We start from the raw sequence: 19890 nt of genomic DNA, 5'->3' as shown, positions 1-19890 counted from the left end.
TGAACTACGACTCCCAGCATCCCACACTCCTCGGCCGTCCGCGCCGGAGTGAGCCGAGAGTCAGAATTCCCCGCCTTGGGCGGCAGCTGCCTGGCGCAGGTGGGCGTGTAGGGCTGGGCTGCAGAGGCTGAGGGTTTGAGCGGCCTGCCCTACGGTGGTGAGGGGCTTGTCCTCCGGATCTGCGGCGCCGAGAGACGCCATGGAGAGCAGGTGCTACGGCTGTGCTGTCAAGTTCACCATCTTCAAGAAGGAGGCGAGTGTTCTCCTGGAGAGCTGGAGGGCCAAGGGAGGACGCGGGGCGAAGGGAAGAGCACTGGACTTACAGGCCCAAGACCCAGTTTAACGGTTTCTTTCTAGTGGCGTGGTTTTGACGAAGTAACTCAGTTAACATTTCTGTAAGGTGGGGCGAACGCCTACTCGTTTTCGGGGTTAAGATGATGGTCTGGCTCTGCGGGTAAACGCACTTGCCGCTAAGCCTGATGACCTCGAACCCCAAGGAGGAGAGAACTCCCGCAAGTTATTCTCTGATCTCCGTACACGTGCCGTGGCACGCACATGTTAACACACACACTCACAAAGAAATAATGTAATTAAAATAAAATTCCTAAGGGGGTTTGGTGAAGCGCTGGAGCTGAAAGTACCCTATAAATTATAACGTGTCAATTTCCAAAAGCTACACTTTTTTCCCCTTCTTTACCGCCGAGTGGAGTATCTGCCTCCTGCTTCTCCCTGCCCTCCTTTCTCCATCTCGGTCTTTAATATCCTATGACCGCTGTGGGTCACACCACGCCCGCCCGTTACTCTCTGTTCTGAAACCTGCGCTTTGGCAGCCTGCCCTTCTCCGAGTTAGACTTCATTGCTACCTCTTCCCCCCAGGGTACAATGGAAAGACCTTGTTCTCAGCACACACTTACCAGATTCTCCCTGTAAGCTTCCGGGGAGATAGTGGGAAATAAATGGGGTGAATTCATGGCATGCAGGACTGGGGCACTTCAGGAGCGTGAATTTTGGAGTCATTGTTCAAATTTCAGCTGCCCTGTCTTAGGCACTGAAAGACCTCCGTTCAACAAGTCATGTAATTTCTCTGGCCTCTGTTAAAATAGAGATGCTAATGGTGGGCGTCAGGATCATATATGATAATGTGTGTAAATTATGATGGTTAGGTCCACGCTGTGTGCCTGGCACACACTAAATACTTAGTAAATGAGCTATTGTTACCACCCTATCCTGAGCCAACCTGCCCACCATCTTGCCAGAGCAGAGAAAGCATGGCTTCTGAACTCTGTCTGGTTCTCTTTCATTGACTAGCTAGTGCCCTGACTCACAGGGCTTTGTGTGTCCTTGTTCTTCACCCCGTGGTAAGAATCGAAAGTGGTAGAAAGCATGTGAGCCTTGTCTGAAATTTTATCTGCTTTGAACAAGAGTCTGGGAACCAAGAGGTTGCCCTACCCCTATCTCTCCCTGGACCCAGGGATCTCATTTCTCTCCCTCCTTCCAACATCTGGTCACAACTTCAGTTTCTTTCTTTGAGTGCTTAGAGAGCCCCAGAGATGAGCTGACAGGGGCGGGTGAGAGATGGATCCTCCTGCTTGTTTCTTCCAGTACGGCTGTAAGAACTGTGGCCGGGCCTTCTGTAATGGTTGTCTTAGCTTCAGTGCTCTGGTACCTCGGGCTGGCAACACTCAACAGAAGGTCTGCAAGCAGTGCCACACGGTTCTGACCAGGTGAGAGTTGGGCATGGGCAAGGGTTCAGACAGACACAACAGTAAGCATCTGAGCAGGCCTTGTGGCCACAGGAAGTATTTGGGGTAGAAACCACTGATGTGGGGTGATGGGCTTTTCTCACACCAAATTCCCTCTCTAGAGGACCATCTGACAATACCTCCAAGTGGTCACCACCTCAGAACTACAAGAAGTAAGTACTGAAAAGAGGACCAGTGGGGACGGCAAAGGACAAGGACACCAGTAGCAGGGCTCTTCTTCCGGTCTCCAGATCAGATGGGTGCAGGATAAAGAGAATGCCCAACTCCAGGCTCCTGGTTTTCCTCTTAGATTCTGAAAGCCGCTCATTGATCTGTTCTCAGAAAAGGCATTTGGGAGCTCTTTCCCTGTCAGGAATACCCTACACTTGATCAACTAGGTTGGGCAGCAGTACCACATAAATAGAGGCCACAGAAGTCTACCTCTGGAGGCCCTCATCGATTTGGATGGGTGCGTTCAGTCTTCTTCGCCTTAAGAGTGTCTACCTCATATCCTGCCAGGCGTGTGGCAGCCCTGGAAGCCAAGAAAAAACCCAGCACTTTCCAGAGCCAGGGCCTGACTCAACAAGACCAAGCCATCGCTGATCGCCTAGCACGGCTCCGTCAGGAAAATAAGCCCAGTGAGTTTAAGGGAGCAGGAGACCTAAAAGGCATAGTGCAAGGGCTTGGGACTGAGCTGCCTCTGGCCCTGACAGATCCTCTGCTTGCTAATTGCAGAGTCAGTACCCTCACAAGCAGAGATAGAGGCACGGCTTGCTGCACTGAAGGATGAAGTCCAGGGTTCCATCCCTTCCACACAGGAGATGGAGAATCGGCTTGCAGCCTTACAGGGCAGAGCGCCACCTTCTCACGTGAGACCGGTGAGTGTTATGTCTTGGGAGAGAAGGGTTTCCTAGGGCAAGCACCCTACAGAAGCCCAGCTACATGTATGGTCATGTGCTTTGCAGGAGTTAGCAAAGCCTCCCACCCCTACCTCCTGAGCCTTAGGCCTGCTCTCAAGCCAAAGGACAAGTGCCCAGCAGCAGGACTGAGTGCGGCAGCAAAGAGGATGCTCAGTCCTGTTGGGAGCTGCCAGACCTGCTCACCTGTGTGGACCTTGAATCCGTCCCCTCCCATGGGCTTTGAAAACTCTTCAGCGTTCACCCCTGACTCAGACTTCTTCTGGACTTCTGGTGTGGCCTTCCACGTACTCCTATTCCCCACTGAGGTTCCCTCCTCTGCACAGGCACACCAGGCACCAGATTCCAGGACCCAGGCTCAGCAGACACAGGATCTGCTCACACAGCTGGCAGCTGAGGTGGCTATTGATGACAACTGGGAACGAAGAGGCCCAGGTAACCTTCCACTTGGCTTCTCCAAAGTTATGCCCTGCCTCTTCTGCCTACGCTCTTGAGAGACGAATATGAGTTAGAAAATGGTCAACACTAGCTTGCTCCTAAGGGAGCCAGTGTAGGCCTCTAGAATCCAATCTAGAGATGGGAAATTCCAATTTCACCACCCTATATGAGTTCCTTCACCTATCTAAATCTCTCTACTCTGTAAACTCAAGCTATATGTGATAAAGACCTGTCTCGTGGTAGAAGCCATGAGGAATAAATGGAGAAATACAGTAAGTGCTTGGGACGCCTAGCTCATGGTGGGTGCTTAGTGAGTGTTGTCTGCAGTGAAGGCACTGATGATGGGGAAGAGGCTTAAACTAAAAGAGTTATGTTTCAGTTGCCTCCTACTGCCAGCCACATTTCAACCGTTGGTACCCACGTGAGCTTGCACAGACATCATGGACAGCATGAATGTAGGTCATGCTATGGAGTGCTGGACAGTGGCACCTGGAGACTCTAGAGCAGCATTCCCACTAGGGATGAGTTTTACCTTAGGGCACTTTTGGAATGTTTAAAGACTTTTCCGATGTCACAGTTCACAGGTACTACTGCCATCTGGGAGGTGGGAGGCAGGAATGCTGCTGGGCGCCCCTGATCCTGCAGTTGTCAACTTCCCGCCCCCAAGAGGAAGTTGTCCCCTTAAACGTATCAGAAGAACTAAGATATATAAACTGTTTTATAGGCATAGTCTCAGTGGGTGCCCTCACTGATCTGTCGGGGGACTGTTATCCTTGTGTGTAACTAAAGAAGCAGACTTGGTAAGCTTAGGGACTTGGCACACAGCCCTTAACTGGCAGGGACGAACCTTCTACATAAAGCTATTTTTGTTTTTGTTTGTTTCATTTTATGAGATAGGGCCTCATGTAGCCCTCGTGTAGAAGGCCTTAAACTTGCTGTGATCTTCCTGCTTCCACCTCCCAGCCGCTGTCATTGCAGGGGTGCACTGTCGTGGCCAGCTTGGTTTTAAAGCTCTTGCTCTGACCACGTCAGGGCCACATCCACTCTGATAAAATTTCTTCTTGCCCATTGTCTAAGACTGCTGCTTCCTTCAGGACCTTTCGCTGTTGCTCCCAGAGAATGCTGATTCCAGCCCTGAAAGACATAGACTAGCTAAACCTTAGCCTCCCATACCCTGATCCTTTAGGGCAATGAGTCTCAAGCCATAGGACAGCCACCTTCTATTAACTAGGTGGGTGGAGGCGGATGCATTTGAAAAAGACATGATGGTACTCACCTGTAATCCTAGGAATTGTGAGACAGAGGCAAGAAGATCAAGAGTTCTAAGCCAAACTGGGTGGTGGTGGCACACACTTTTAATCCCAGCACTCGGGAGGCAGAGGCAGGCAGATCTCTGTGAGTTCGAGGCCAGCCTGGTCTACAAGAGATAGTTCCAGGCTCCAAAGCCACAGAGAAGCTCTGTCTCAAAAAAAAAAAAATTATATTTGGCAGAAATAGCAATTTTGTCTATAGTATAAGCCTAGTCTGAGCAAAAAAAAAAAAAAAAAAAAAAAACCGATAACATATGGTTAAAAATTAGTTGAGAAATGGGTTCAGTGGCTTCTGGAGTGAGATCTTGGAATTTTTCTGCCTTCCTAACTATATTACCCCTTCCAGTGACCCCCCTCCAGAACGACCTCAACAAGGGAGGTACGAGGAAGGAGCACACAAATTCCCTGGGTCAGGCCAGCTCGTCCCTGGAGGAGGAGAAGAGCAAGCTGCTGGCTGAGGCAGCAGTTGAGCTACGTGAGGAGAACACCAGGCAGGAACGGATCCTGGCTCTGGCCAAAAGATTGGCTGTACTTCAGGGACAGGACCCCAGCAGAGGTAAAGGCTCGGGCCAGCCTCCTTATACAGGCCCCCTGGCCAAGACCTACTGCTACCTCAGATTACACTTTCCCTGCTAGTACGAAAGCCGGTACTCAGGGTCCCGTGCCAGAGGGTCTGTGTCCTGTCCAGAGCCATGAGATAGAATGGGGCAGGGCAAGGAATGAGGGCTCTGAGGCGGGCATAATGAGGCAGTGGGACGGACCTTCAGTCTCTTCAGGTGCTAATGCTCCCCTACTGCCCTCCACTCTCAAGACTGATGGCCCAGCCTTGCAGGGTTAGGAGGGGAGGCACAGGAGCTTGATTTCCCCAGGGAATCAGCAATTCTAGAAGACAAGAGGGCAGCCATCTGGTGAAATATCTCACCTCCTCCTCTGTTCTGCCCCCTCATTCAAGTGAGCCTCCAGGACTATCGCCTACCAGACAGTGATGGGGAGGAGGATGAAGAGACAGCCATCCAGAGACTCCTGCAGCAGGTAGCCTGTTACCCACCCATCACCCTTGTTCTGCCGCTGCCTCGCTGTTGCCCCAGCTGTCTGCTTTCCCTCCCTGGCCTCTAGCGCCGCACGAGTGGTTGTCTCACACCTCCAATTTTAGTTTCCTACCTCAAGAAATCAGGAAGATACAGCAGGAGGTGAAGGGTGAAGCTGAGAAGTTAGGCCACAGAGAACGCTGGGAGGGGAGCCTGGGCCTAGAGCAGAAGTACTTCTCTTCGTTCCTGTTCACAGCTCACTGAGGAAGCTGCCCTGGATGAGGCAAGTGGCTTTAACATCCCTGTGGAACCAGCTCCTCGACCCCAGGCCCAACCCTGCAGGGCAAAGACTGAGGTGAGAAAAGCCCCACACAGGCATCCCCACTCTTGCCACACACAGCCTTGCACCTGACTCACTGCTCCAGCTGTACCTAACTTCCTCCATTCCTCTCTTCCTCAAGCCCCAGGCTGAGGAGGAAGAGGAGCTCCCCTGGTGCTGCATCTGCAATGAGGATGCCACCCTACGCTGTGCTGGTTGTGATGGAGACCTCTACTGTGCCCGGTGCTTCCGGTGGGTGTGGCTAGAATGTTCTGGGGGTAGACTGATCTTGGCTTGAGGGCTGCTAAGATCTCTGCCATTCATCCTTTGCTCCCCAGGGAGGGTCACGATAGCTTTGATCTTAAAGAGCACCAGACTTCTGCATACCACCCCCGAACTCCTGGCCAAGAACACTAAGAAAAAACCTGATGACCTCCTGAGGTGGCAGTGCCACAGGCAGCCAGCAGACAGGGACGGCCACCTGGGCCTGGTCGCGCCATCCAGTGGGATAGCAGATCCAACTCTACTGATAGCAAACACACTGTGTTTTGAGCTTCACAGTCCTTGTAAGGAAGAAAGAGTCCATTGAAGAGAATGAGTCTTAGAGGAGCCAGAGGAAAGGAGGAGTAAAGGTCCTCAAGAGACTGACCTGAATCCGAGAGGCAGATAGGGAAGACCACGCTGAACCTAAAGATGAGCCCTGAAACCTGGGTCCAGGGCCCAGCCCTGGCCTGTAGTGAATCTAATAAAATATGTTATTGAGTCATTGGCCCAGAATTTTTTGTCTGTACTAGGGATTATATCCAGGTCCTTGTACATGCTGGACAAAGACTCTACCACTGAGCTACATCCTTAGCTCTAGACTCTTTATTTGTGAGTTTGGTTCTGGCAGTACTGGGGATTGAACCTACACCTCACACATGCTACATGTATAACTGACCTACCACTGACCTGTACCTCCAGGCGCCCAACGCCATCTATATCCAGAACCCTGTGGCCCCTGAGCCTGAGGCCTGTGCGAGGTGCTAAGAACACAGTAGGGTAGAAGCAGACTCCTGTGGAATTCACAAAAAGGTTCCACTATGGTGTAAGGAGTCCTGGTGGTCTCATACCAAGTAAGTATGAATATTCATCTTAGTGAATTGTGCCTTCTATTTAGGACAGTTCAACTTAGCCATAAGACCCTTCCATGTTGGCTATCTGCCCCTCTAGTACTTAAACACTGAATGTAGGAACACTGCATACATGCCCTCTTCCTGCCTCACTCACAGAAGACGGACCTCCTGGTTCCTGTCCCATCTTGTCTGCCTCAAAGATCCAATATCTGTCTTCTAACAACTTGGTACTGTTGGAACTGGCACTCCCTTCCACTCTACATATCCTCAATTCTCTAGGGCAGAGACTGATACGGGTGATCAGTCCAAGATCAGAGTACCATCTAGAGATCCCTGCCACACTGAGTGGAGGGAGATCAACCTCCTGTTGCCTCCTTGGTGAAATTCAAAACTTATCTTTACCAGTTGGGCCCCTCTTGTTGGTGAGGCTAGCGTGTTGCATGCTTTAGCCACATGGCCTCTAGGCCTCACTATTCCAACCTCTTCAAAGCCAGGCTTTGAATTTTGAGAATCTTTGAATTCTCAACACCTGTAGGCTGGGGATGATGGATGGATGATGTGGGCACAGCCAAGGGACTTAGGATGTTGGTCTTCCAAGATATCACTGTCCCTGTCCCATCCCCCAGCACAGATACACACCACATTCCACACACTTAGCTGGTTTCCTAAAGTTTTTATCTGGGCTGCCAAGGGAAGCATTAGGCAGCAGCCACAACTGACTCCCAGAGCGCCCAGCAGAGAGAGCCCAGCTGTGTCTGCACACACACTCGGGCTATACGAGCGTCTCTCCTGGTCTTCTGCATCCTTGTCTATAGTCAGTATCCAGATCAGGGCTGAGGCTGCAGAATATGCTCTCTCCAGTGTTATTTCGAAGGCCTGCTGAGTCTCCGAAGTTTCTTGAGTTGACTGAGCAGCTCAGAGATAAAAGACTGTGGGAGAAAGAGCAATGAGACCAAACAAGTCACAGTCACCATGCTGCCCTCCCTAATCTGTCTCCGAATGTCCCCCAGAGCAAGAAAAGGAAAGAATTATCAAGGGCTAAGCTTCCCTTTCAGATGTTCCTCTTTATTTATCCTAGCCTCCCCCGTTTGGCCTTCTCCCACTGTGGAAATAGAATATGCCTTACCTCTGTGTCACAGGGGCAGTCTCGGAGAATGGCCTGAAAGAGAGCAGGGTGAACTGAGACATAGGACTTCCCCACAGTGCCTATCAGTCTCCAAGATCCCTCCCCTGTAACTTGGTTCTTTGCAGCGGGCAGTTAGCTCAGTTGGTTAGTGTGGCACTGTGAGTTGGTAGTCATGACACCCTTAGGGAAACAGACCCTAAGCTCCCAGCACAACTTCAGGCCCCAGCTTCCATCCTACCTCCAACTGGGTCCTCTGCTCCTCTGTGGATAGCTCCATGAGTGCTTCCAGATCAATTTCAGACTCTGAAGGAGGTTCTTGACTCTAGTTGAGAGTAACAGAGAGATTTGACCCCCTGGTGCAAGAACGGCAGTTCCTGCCAAGGACCCACCCAGCTCTGCTTTCAACTGCTCATCTTCCATATTGATCCCCCTCCTCAGCTTACTCAGAATGTCCATTGGTTATTCTATCCAATAAGCATTTACTAAACACCTACTATGTTCTATGTGAAAGTGTTAAGAGTTACTCAGGAAGAGGGTCTTCACCCGGGCCTGTGATGTCAGTACTAGGTGGAGGAAAGCGGATCATGAGTTCCAGAGCAACCTTCAGAGTGAGACCTCGTCTCGGGAGAGAATGGCTCTGGGGAGACATCTCAGCAGACAAGAGCACTGGCTGCTCTCCCAGAGAATCTGAATTAGATTTTCAGCACCCACATGGAGGCTGCAACTGTCTGCAACTCCAGTTCTAGGGTTTCCTGCACCTTTTCCTGTAGTCCCTTGAACACCAGGCATTTGGAGAACAAATATACATGCAGGACAAATACCCATACACATAAAATAATAAGATACTTTTCTGAGTGCACACTTTTAATTCCAGCACTCGGGAGGAAGAGGCAAGTGGATCTCTGTGAGTTCAAGGCCAGTCAGCCAGCCTGGTCTTCACAAGAGTTCCGGGACAGCCAGGGTTATATAGAAAGACCAGTCTCAAAAAAAAAAAAAAAAAAAAAAGTACCAAGCAATGTGGCACACACCTTTAATCCCTGAAACTTGGGAGGCAGAGGCAGGCAAATCTCTGTGAGTTTGATGCCAGCCTGATCTACAGAGCGAGTTTCAGAACAGCCAGAGCTACATGGAGAAATACTAAAAACAAAAAACAAAAAACCTCTTAAAACCCCAAAACAGGAAGATGGGAGCTTGGGAGCTGGGCATGTGGCACATGCCTGCAATTCCAGCATCTGGGAGGTAGAGACAAGAGGATCAAGAGTTCAAGACAGCCCTTGTCTGGTTAGGCATTGAATAAGACCCTTTCTAAAGGGCAGGGGGAGAGCTAGAGAGATGGCTAAAAGCACTGGCTGCTCTTCCAAAGGATCAGGTTCAAGTCTCAGGACTTGTGTAGTGGAAGCAGAGCACCAACTCCCACAGGTTGTCCTATGACCCCTTCTATATGTGCACCGCAGATGTGTGGATACATACAAATAAATAAATGTTATTAACAATTAAAATGGGCATGGGGCACGGCAGTGAGTGCTTGTAATCCCAGCCCTGGGAAGGTAGAGACAGGTGATCTGTGGGGCTTGCTGCTAGCCAGCCTAGCCTACTAGTGAGTCTCAGGCCAATGAAAAATCCTGTACTTTGTGGGGGGAAAATGCCCAGTGTGGTGGTTCAGGCCTTTAATCCCAGCACTCAGAAGGTAGAGACAAGCAGATCCCTAAGAGTTGAAGGCCAGCGTGATCTACACAGCTAGTTCCAGACCAACTAAGACTGTATAGTGAGACTCTGTCTCATAAAACATCAAATGGAATCCTTCTAGATAGCTCAAGATGATCCCTAATTGGCTATCCTTCTGCCTCAGCCTCCTGAGTACTGGGGAAATAGGTGTGTGCCACCATACCTAGCTGAGTATTTTATAATCATCGTTTAAAAAAGTGTGTGTGTGTGTGTGTGTGTGTGTGTGACACATATGATGTGGGGTCAAAGGACAGCTTGCGGGCTTGGGTTCCCAGGACCAAGCTCAGGCAGCCTCCCATCTTGCACAGTAAGCCCCTTTACTGCTGAACCACCTCGCCAGTCCCCATCTGTACCTTTTTTTAGTGGTTTCCAAGTTTCTGTTTCCAAATGCTTAATCATTTGGAATCTGCCTTTCTAGAAGCATGTGTCTAGCCACTGCTGTGAACTTGGCACTATGAACTTGGGAACCTCAGTGAACAAAGACCTTGACTTCACACAGCCTCCATATTATCGGCAGTTAATGAGTCATAATATAAACAGATATGGAGCCAGACCAGATGGCACACCGGTACAATCCCAGCACTTACAAAGCTGAGACAGGGGGCTGCTGTGTGTACGAGGTCACCTTGGATTATATATACAGTACAAGACCCACCAGAGCTACGTAGCAAGAGCATATCTCAAAACACAGGAAAATTAGTAACAACAGCAGTAGCAAAGCCGGATACAATAGCAATTATATAATTTGTTTAAATTATATTAAACAAAATACATTAAAATGATAGCAATTAAATTACATAATTTGTTTAAAGGCAAATATTATTTGGGGAACTTCTTGGGTGATAGAAATATTTCTTACCTTGGCGATGTAACATTTTATAAAGGGAAAAATACACCCTCTATTGTTTTTTTTTGTTTTGTTTTGTTTTGTTTTGCTTTAGTTTGGTTGGGTATGGTTTGGAGCCTGTCCTGGAACTCTTTCTGTAGAGCAGGCTGACCTCGAACTCACAGAGATCTGCCTGCCTCTGCTTCCCTAGTGTTGGGATTAAAGGCGTGTGCCATCCCCCCCACCCCGCCGCACACTCTGTATTTTTATGCACACTGCAAAAGGGCACATTTTACCCTATGTCAGTTTATATTCAATAAAACTGACTTTGTAAATTACAAATAAAACAGATTAAATGAAGTAGCAAAAAGGAAAAGAGGCCTTTTCTTCCTTCTTACCCCTCTCACTAACAGGTAACACTGTTAACACTTGAAGACTTCTACACTTTTTAAAATCAGTATTTCTTGAGTTCTCCCTTCCCCCAAAGCTCTAGATGCCCTTCACTTCTGCCACCTATAGCTCGTCTCTTTCAGCCCTCACACACTTTATAGCTGCTTATTAAAGGCACACTGTGTATCAAAGGCGACAATGAGTCTTAGGGCTGTAACAGCAAGACAGACAGACAGCACGATCCTGACAAGTGAAAGCGCAGTTACAAGACAGTTGCAGACAGATGCCGAGATGGGAGACCACAGGAGTACAAGGAGCGGAAAGCTCATCAAGCCAGGGGCCAGGGAGAGTCCTGGAAAAAGCAGCCTCTCCAATCTGGAGAGTAAAAATTAACGAGATATCGGATAGTTCAGCCTGGAGTGCTTGCCTAGCATGCACAAAGTCCTGACTCAGTCCCCAGGACCAGCATAAACCCAGGACACTTGTAATCCCAGCACCGGGAGGTAGACGGAAGGTCAGCCTTGGTTACTAAGTCTGAAACGAGACTCTGTCTCCAAAACAAACAGACAGACAGACAAACAAACTTAACCAAATCCTTATGCTCATTGTCTTGGGGGTGTGGGGGGAACAGGACTAGGCGATTCTCGTAAAGTGGGTAACTAGGTAGGAAATTGCCCAAAATGTACAAACAGAAGTCAGAGGTCACAGCACACACCTGTAGTCTCAGCAATTGAGAAGCTAAGGCAGAATTGCTAGAAGCTTTAAGCTAGCCTGGGATACATAGCAGGTAAAGGCCAGCAAGGGTTACACAGTAAAATTCTCCTTAAAAATTAAAAACAAGCCGGGCGGTGGTGGCAGAGGCCTTTAATCCTAGCACTTGGGAGGCAGGGGCAGGCGGATCTCTTTGAGCTCGAGGCCAGCCTGGTCTACAGAATGAGTTCCAGCACAGGCTCCAAAGCTACATAAAGAAACACTGTCTTGAAAAACAAACAAACAAACAAACAAAAAAAACCAAAACAAAAAACCCTGGTCAGTCCTGGTAGCACACACCTTTGATCCCAGCACTCAGAAGGCAGAGGCAGTCTGATCTCTCTGGGTTCAAGGCCAGTCTGGTCTAGATAATGAATTTTAGGCTAGCCACTGCTATGTAGTGTGACCCTATCTGAGTAGGGAGGGAGAGATGCAAAGGGATGGTTCAGCAGATAGAGGTGATAGCCATACAAGGCTGATGACCTCAGTTTGATCCCCAGATCCCACAGTGGAAGTAGAAAACCAATTTCTGGGAAGCTATCGTCTGATCTCTACATGTGCATGACGACACGTGTGAACTCACATTCAGACACAGATCATACACACACACACACACACATACACACAGAACACACACACTAATAAAATAATTTTGGAAAAACAAAAGCAACAGGTGTGGTGGAACAGTCAAGAATCAAGGCAGGAAGATCAGAGGTTCAAGATCATTCTTGGATACAAAGAAAGTTTGAGCTAGCCTGTGCTACATGAGACTGTTTCTAACAACACAAAAGATGGGAGGCTGGAGAGATAACATCTACAGTGCTTGTCACACAAGCATGAGAACCTGAGGCTGATCCCCAGCACCTCCATAAAAAGCCAGCCTGTGTCAAGTGTTGGTAATCCCAGAAGGAAGCAAGAGCTTGGAGGACCCCTGGGACTTGCTGGTCTGCCCTCCTTTCTAATCAACAAGGCCCAGGTCACAGTAAGAGGTTCTGTCTCAAACACACAAGGTGTGGACTGGGCTGGGAAGATGGCTCAGTAGTTAGGAGCATCAATTGTTCTTGCAGAGGACTCCCACATTAGGCAGCTCATGAACTCCTATAGCCCCAGGTTCGGGGGCTCTGGTACTCTCTCAGCATCTTTGGAGAGGCATGTGGTTCATATATATAAATGGAGGTAAAACAATCCTACACATAAAATAAAAATGAATTTTTTAGATGTACTCATTTTATTTTATGTGTATAAGTGTTTGGCCTGCATGTGTGTGTGTGTAGACCACAGTGTCTAGGGAGGTCAGAAGAGTGTGCCACATCCCCCGGAACTAGAGTTATGGATGGTTGTAAGCCACCGTGTGAGTGCTGGGAACCAAACCTGGGTCCTTTGCAAAAGCAACAAGTGCTCCTAAACTCTCTCTACTCTTAAAAAATAAAAATAAAAAAAGAGTAGACATCTCCTAAGGAGTGACACCTGAAGTTGACATAGCCTTCAAATAAGTGCGCGCACGCGCGCGCACACACACACACACACACACACACAACAGGGTTTCTATTGCTGAAAAGACACCATGACCATGGCATCTCTTAAAAAGAAAAACATTTAATTGAGGTGCTGGCTTACAGTTCAAAAAGGTTCAGTTCTTATCATCACGGCAGGGAACATGGCGGCATGTAGGCAGGCATGGTGATAATGCCAGGAGCATCGAATCCTCCAGAGCAAGAGTTTCAGGCAGTTCTGAGTTGCCCAATGTGGATTCTGGGGATTGAGCTAATGTGCTAATGTGCTCTTAACCCCTGAACCATTGCTCCTACTAAAGTAGCTGCACTTAAAAAAAAAAAAAATCTTCTTTCGTGGTTCAGTTTGATCGATCTAATACTTGTTTCTAAACTTTGTTGGGATCAGTCCAAAGTTGCCTTTAATCCAGAGAATCATTGGCCCTCACAGTGCAGAATGACCTTTTTGAGGTCTCTATTGAATCCCTGTATGATCAACAGTGACTGTTCAACTCGTTGCTCAGACTTGATTTATGTCCAGTCCTAGTAAGGTCTGAGAATCAGCTACCTCTGTGCCTTCCGTTCCTCACAGTTGGTCCTTAGTGCTCAGCAGAAGCTGTGAATTCAGGACTAACAAGGTTATATAGTAAGACCTTGTCTCAAAACACCAAAAATAGATAAGAGTCAAGTGGAGCCTCTAGAAGAGATAATATTTTAAATAAAGACTTTACTAGACAGAATTAACCCCACATTTAATTCTTTTAAAAAAAAAAAAGTTAGAGAAGACAGCCCAGGCGGTGGATACTGAGTGGAATGCAGAACACAGCCCTGGCCTGCTGACCATCAGTCAGCCTAAATTTGTATATCAGAACCTCAGAGGGTAGGGGGAGAGTGAGGGCAAAGTAAGCCTATAACTCTAGCTACTCTGAAGTCTGGAGTTCAGGGCTAGTTTAGGCTACACAGCAAGACCCTTTCTCAAAACTCAGTGAATAACTGTAACTATGTAGGAGTTTGGGGCTGTTGAGATGGCTGAGCGGGTGAAGGCGCTTGTTGCTCAAGCCTGAGAGCCCTAACTTGATCCCTGGAAAGCACACAAAAATGGAAGGAGAGAGCAAATTCCACACACACTGCGGCATGAATACTCACATATATCCACCATGTGTGCACACACATACACAATTTTTATTATTATTATATTGTTTTTTTTTCAAGACAGAGTTTCTCTGTAACCACCTGGCTGTCCTGGAACTCACTCTGTAGACCAGGCTGGCCTCAAATTCACAGAGGTTCATCTGCCTCTACCCTCCTAAGTGCTGGAATTAAGGGCATGCCCAGCCATATTTTTTTAAAGAGTTTAGAAATTTGCTTCTATAAAAAGACTCCTGACTCCAAACCATTACTATATTATTATATATGTTGTACATGGCTGACCCTACAGTAAAATGATGATAATAAAGGATTGTATCAGAGCCCCTTCAAGTCCCTCATCGCTAATGTCAGGGCCTTGCACATGCTAAACACATGCTCTACCACTGAGCTCCACCCTCAGCCCCTCACATACATTTTGAATTACCAGAGAAGAACAACCCCACTGAGATGAACAAGTGTGGGAAGCTTGTGACACTGTTGCGTGTGGTGGCTTCTTGCCAGCTGATGCCTGATTTGAACCCCGTTCTCACCTTCATTCCACACCCGACCATGGAGACTAGCAATGGAGAACAGCCGGAATGAGCTAACAGTGTCTGACACATTGACAATACCTGTTGTTTTGTTTTGTTTTGTTTTGTTTTGAGACAGGCTCTCACTATGTAGACCAGGCTGGCCCCAAACTCATAGAAATCTGCCTGCTTCTACCTCTTGGGTGCTGGGATTAAAGGTGTGCGCCACCACGACCCGGCTTAACGTTCTAAAAATTATTATCATCAATCATCATCATCATCATCATCACCATCATGTGTATGATGGGAGTACATGTGCCAAGGTCAGAGGACAACTTTGTGGAGTTGGTTTTCTCTTTCTGCCTTTACTTGGGTGCAAGGGATCAAACTTAGGTCACTAGGCTTGTGTGGTGGCACCTTTGCCACCTCAGTGAGTCCGACAACACTTTCCGTGTACTTATGTATTTGGTGGTACTCAGGATTGATGTGAGACCCAAGTTCTCACACATGGTGAGCAGGTGCCCTACCTACACTGAGCTATAGCCCTAGATCTTTTGTGTAGTTTTTACTTTAACATAGGGTCTCTCTAAGTTGCCCCAGCTAGCCCTGAACCTGCAATCCTTCTGCCCCAGTCTCCTCAGTAGCTGCGATTATAGGCATGTGCTACCAAGTTTGGCAACCACATTTTTTAAAAAGTGAAAAATGTAATAGACTGCCAGGTAGTGGTGGTGCACGCCTGTAATCCCATCTCTTGAGTGGCAGAGACAGGTGGATATCTGTGAGTTCAACGCCAGCCTGGTCTACAGAGCGAGTTCCAGGGTAGCCAACAATCACACACAGAGAAACCTGTCTCAAAAAAAAAAAAGTAAAAAATATAATGGATTGTTGCTTTAAAATGTCACCATCCCAAGAGGAATGTGTTCCAGCTGTCACCAGGAAAATCCAGTATCATGGAAGCTGCAGGAAGAAAATATTTCACTCTTGGTCAGTGGTGTCCCCTGCTGATGTGCACATTAGATTTACACCTAATGCAGTGGATAGCAACCCGAGGCAGGGGACTGAGTGGTATGGGGAGGAGGAAAAGTCAGCACAAGTCGTGACTTTAAGAGCTGGTTGTTAAACACGGGTCTCCTTAAGGTACAGCTGATTAAGTCCCTGCCTAGAAGTCAAATTCTCAGGTGACTTCTGGAGAACCGAAGCTTCAGGGCCCTCAGATTGTGTGTATCCCCAGATTTCATTCCCCACAGACCCCAGGCCAAGCTAGTGCCACAGGGCGAGGTGGGCAGGTTAGAGTCACGGAGGCGGAGGGCACTGTGAAGAGAGACCCGAAGCTGAGTAAGCTGAGTTACCTTGACCTCTATCTAAGATGCACAGCCACCTGGAACTTCCCAGGCGCTGAGCTGCTTCCTGCAGGCACCTTTGGACAATTGCCATGGCAACTATAGGCCAGCCGTTTTATGCCAGTCACTGCCTGGGAGCGGTTCTCTCACGGGCCTTGCTTGCCAGCATTGCGGGCACATTACTATGCACCCTCCCCTCCTCCATCTTCACCTTGGAAAACGAGGCTCTTCAGCAGGACTCGCCCTGAGGTGTCTGGAATAGGAGACTTTTCAAGCAAGTGCCCAAGAAAGCCTTTGAAACAGAAACTAAGCCAGAGAGGAGGAGCTGGAAGTAGTGAAGTGGGCTGGGGGAGGTGCCCTGCAAAACAACAGATGGGGACCAAGAACGTCCACCTCTCTAGCTCCCCACTCGGGGGCATCTCTCTACCCTCTACAGCTAGGCTAAGGATGCTTCAGCAGACAAGAACACGTGTACTAAACAGACACAGGACGCAGTAAGCTGCAGGACTGACCAGGCTCCTTCTGCCATCCTTTCCTATTCCCGTAGCAGGACAGCCTCCTCACTCGCAAGGATCACAGGGTCTGACGCAGGACCCAAAGAAGGAAAGAAGGGAGCAGGGTAAATAGGAAGGAAAGGAGGGAAGGGGGAAGGAAGAAGACAAACAGGTAACAAACACCCTTGTGAACAATGAGAACTCCCGGTCCTGTGGGGTAGACTCCTGAACCCAACCATGGGGCCTATAAACGGCCCAATGCATGCACCTGCTTTAGTAGATTTCAGTTCTCACTGGATGTTCAAATAAGTGCCCAAACTTTCCAGCTAGGGGCCACACTATACTGCTAGTCCCACGGCTTCCTAGCTGTATGACTTTGAACAAGTCACTTATGTATCCCAGGTGGCCTCAAATTCACTAGGTCGCTGAGGATACCTGCGAACTTTTGACCCTCTAGCTTCTACCTCCCATAGGAATGTGCCACCATGAACCATGAGCGCCGTGCTGGGGGTCAAAGCCAGGACTTCATGTACACACTCTACCAGCTGAGCTCTCCAGCCCCGAGTCTCCACTCTCTCAGCTGAAAGACAGCACCTGCCTGATGGAGCTGTGGGGGAGGGTTAAATCAAATAATGCGTGCTCGGACTTGCATTGAGGCTAGGTTGCCGTTAAGAGGTCAAAATGTAATCCTTGAGGAATCAACTGGAAACAGAGTTGATGAAGGTGCCCCTCCTGTGACCAGCGGCAAGACCCATCCTTTCCCAGGCTGAGGCTGAGGAAAGGCGGTCAGAGGCACACGCAAAGCCAGCTGGGGTCACGGTATCAGTGCTCTTCCTTGCCTATTCTGTCTAGCTCGGCATTGCCCATTCTGAGACAGTAGAGCTGGTCCACATCTGTGCCGCCAATATGGCACATGAGACAGTCAGCACTTTAACCACATCCATGGGACTTGGGACCCACATTTTAAACTTTATTTCATCTTCATTCATTTACAGCTAATAGCCACAGTACTGATAGGGACAGTACTGGACAATGTGGCTCTTTGCACGGATGTACACCAAAGAGACATAAAAACAACGTCTGGACAAGCATGTACTCTTCAACTGTCATTTGACTCCCAGAAAGTCTTAGCAAAGAGATACATCAGGCATGGAGAGACCCTTGTATAGCTCAGAAACGGAGTCCAAGCAATGTTAAAAGACCTTTTTCACAGCACACAGGGGTTAAAGACACAGTCAAGACTTTCCTGAAGGAGCATGCTCCGTGACACATCATCCCTCCAGCTCCCCTAGATGTCTCCAAGCAAGCCCTACGAATATCGGAACCCGGCCTGGGTCCATAGTCTCCGGCAGCTTCAAGCTACCCACCTGGAAGAGCTCCTGCAGCTGAGCATCTACCCACTGCTCCATCTCCAGCCAGCGCTGCAGATGGCCCCGGTCATACTTCACCGTTAGCCGGCTGGGCCTCCGGGACCTGGGCAACTTAGAGACGTCCAAGTGAGTCTTTGATTCTGAGTCTGTGGATGATGCCCTCCTTCTCTTCTCAGAAGCCCAGTGGACCTTCTTGTCGGGGTTGTCGGTGTCAGGCTTGGGAGATGTACAGGAAGTAGGACTTGAAGACAGCATGGACAGATCGGACTGGGCCAGGAGCTGGGGGAAACTGCCGGTCTAGGCAAGGGCATGGAGGAAAATGCAGGGACAGAGGGAGAATAGAGGGAGAGTCCCACAAGGAAGAAAGGAGGCGGGAAGAGGGCCAAGACGCTTGGGAGGGACAGGGGTCAAAGATCAATAGGGCTTTGTTTAGAGCTGGGAATGAGTCTCCCGGCTTCTCTCTGCCAGCTAGTGGCATTCAGGGCCATACCCCCTCCCTTCGGCAGCTGCTGGGGCCCACAGAAACATAAACCTCAGACAAGCAAAGGTCAACAGGCTGCCAGGCCTTGAGAAGAGGAAGGAAAGAACCTGTGAGTCCTGAGTGGGTGTGAGGCTCCCACCTGTCTCCCATGGTTAGCTCTAGAAATGTGACTAAAGTCACCCACCTGAATTCTCTCAGCATCCCATCTTCTTAGAACTAAATGGTCCACTGTGACCCGAGCAGCTGTGGGGATGGCCCACTGCAGGCCCCAGCCACAGCGGAAGATGGTCCACTGTGGGTCCGAGCAGCTGTGGCCAGACAGTTCTGGTTCCTGCAAAAGGATTCCTGACCAGAGCGAGGCACCACCCAGGGCAATCTCAGCCAGTGGACAGAGTTGGCAGATAGCTACCTCTGACCCTGTGGGCCCCATGGCCCCGTGGACCCTGTGCCCTGTGTTTGGGTGTGTTCAGCTATTATGATTGTTAAGGCAAATTTATGCAGACTGGCGTACATTGAACGTTATCATTCACGAGCCATGATTACTGTCATGTGTCCCTCCGATTCAGCTTCTTCCTGATACAAGAAATTTGCAGACCTAACTTCACACAGGAGTCAAGACTCAGATTTGTAAACAAGCTTGCCATCTTTAAGGAGAGTGTTTTCATTTATTCAGTCCTTTATTTAAAAAAATTAAATAACTTAAAGTTATAGAAAACTGGAGGTTTTGTGGTTTGTTTTTCTTTTTAATGAAGAGCTCAAAAAGACAAATAAATGAAAAAAAAGGCTTTCTCCCTCTTTCTCCCTTCTCCGTATGTAACTACCAACTCCTACCATCATTTTTGGCTGTAGTTCTCTTGAAATAATGATTGTCCTTTTATGTAGTTCATGGGTCTGTGTCTGAGTGTGTGTGTGTCTGAGTGTGCTGAGGGTAGAACCAAGGCCTTACATGTACAGGGCAAGCCCTCTACCATTAATCAATAACTGATTAAATCTTGAGTCTTATACATGCTAATTAAAAAAATAAATATTTCAATGTATTATTCCTGTGTATGAGTGCTTATGTGTGGAGGTCAGAGGACAGCGTTCTCCTTCCTCATCTCTGAAACAGTCCCTCTCGCTGATGTTCCAGTGGCACTGTGCACTCCCAGCGAGCTAGCCTGTGGTCAGGGTGAGTCTCCTGTCTCTGCCTAATGTTACTGATAGGAGCTCTAGGACTACAGACGCGCAGCCCTAGGGACAGCTTTTCTGTGGCTCTCAGAAGCTAAGCTTGGGTCATTCAGTTTGCACAGTGAGCACTTAGACACACTGAACCATCTCACCAGCCCAACTTTTTCTTTCTTTCCTTTCTTTTCTTTTTGTCCTTTCTTTTCT

At 48.6% G+C, this 19890-nt stretch overlaps 2 protein-coding genes across 3 annotated transcripts; one reads left to right on the top strand and one right to left on the bottom strand.

Annotated features, from left to right (window-relative positions):
• The first annotated feature begins 65 nt into the window (after positions 1-65).
• On the top strand, positions 66-6520 carry Zfyve19 (zinc finger FYVE-type containing 19). 2 transcript variants are annotated; one of them, XM_048459897.3, is made up of 11 exons: positions 66-253; positions 1603-1724; positions 1865-1915; positions 2262-2380; positions 2478-2620; positions 2986-3094; positions 4754-4963; positions 5360-5439; positions 5692-5790; positions 5897-6006; positions 6093-6520. In XM_048459897.3, exons 1-11 carry the CDS (start codon positions 200-202, stop codon positions 6169-6171), a joined length of 1176 nt encoding a protein of 391 aa, XP_048315854.3. In that variant the 5' UTR covers positions 66-199; the 3' UTR covers positions 6172-6520. The 2 variants fall into 2 exon arrangements, with proteins under 2 accessions (XP_048315854.3, XP_048315855.3); XM_048459898.3 differs by having other exon boundaries at positions 114-253; positions 1539-1724.
• Positions 6521-7527: 1007 nt separating this feature from the next.
• On the bottom strand, positions 7528-18889 carry Ppp1r14d (protein phosphatase 1 regulatory inhibitor subunit 14D). Its single transcript, XM_048459901.3, has 5 exons — positions 18704-18889; positions 18036-18335; positions 8234-8317; positions 7996-8028; positions 7528-7798 (listed from the first exon to the last, which is right to left on the bottom strand). The coding sequence occupies exons 2-5, from the start codon at positions 18291-18293 to the stop codon at positions 7733-7735; spliced, it is 441 nt and encodes a 146-aa protein (XP_048315858.1). The 5' UTR covers positions 18294-18335; positions 18704-18889; the 3' UTR covers positions 7528-7732.
• Between the last annotated feature and the right edge of the window lie 1001 nt (positions 18890-19890).

This window comes from Myodes glareolus, chromosome 10 (assembly GCF_982192425.1).
Source record: "Myodes glareolus chromosome 10, mMyoGla1.1, whole genome shotgun sequence".
NCBI classification, from domain to species: Eukaryota; Metazoa; Chordata; class Mammalia; order Rodentia; family Cricetidae; genus Myodes; species Myodes glareolus.
Note: the sequence above shows the minus strand (reverse complement) of the source record. Positions and strands in the feature narration are given on the sequence as shown.

What these genes read in the sequence shown, in the direction of transcription:
- Ppp1r14d (XM_048459901.3), bottom strand. Translation starts at nt 18,293, where the DNA reads ATGCTGTCTTCAAGTCCTACTTCCTGTACATCTCCCAAGCCTGACACC. An exon ending in AGCTGCAGGAGCTCTTCCAG is followed by an intron (nt 8,318 to 18,035) that starts GTGGGTAGCTTG and finishes ACTCTCAACTAG; the next exon opens with AGTCAAGAACCTCCTTCAGA. An exon ending in AGCAGAGGACCCAGTTGGAG is followed by an intron (nt 8,029 to 8,233) that starts GTAGGATGGAAG and finishes GCTCTCTTTCAG; the next exon opens with GCCATTCTCCGAGACTGCCC.
- Zfyve19 (XM_048459897.3), top strand. Translation starts at nt 200, where the DNA reads ATGGAGAGCAGGTGCTACGGCTGTGCTGTCAAGTTCACCATCTTCAAG. An exon ending in TCACCATCTTCAAGAAGGAG is followed by an intron (nt 254 to 1,602) that starts GCGAGTGTTCTC and finishes TGTTTCTTCCAG; the next exon opens with TACGGCTGTAAGAACTGTGG. An exon ending in TCCAGAGACTCCTGCAGCAG is followed by an intron (nt 5,440 to 5,691) that starts GTAGCCTGTTAC and finishes TCCTGTTCACAG; the next exon opens with CTCACTGAGGAAGCTGCCCT.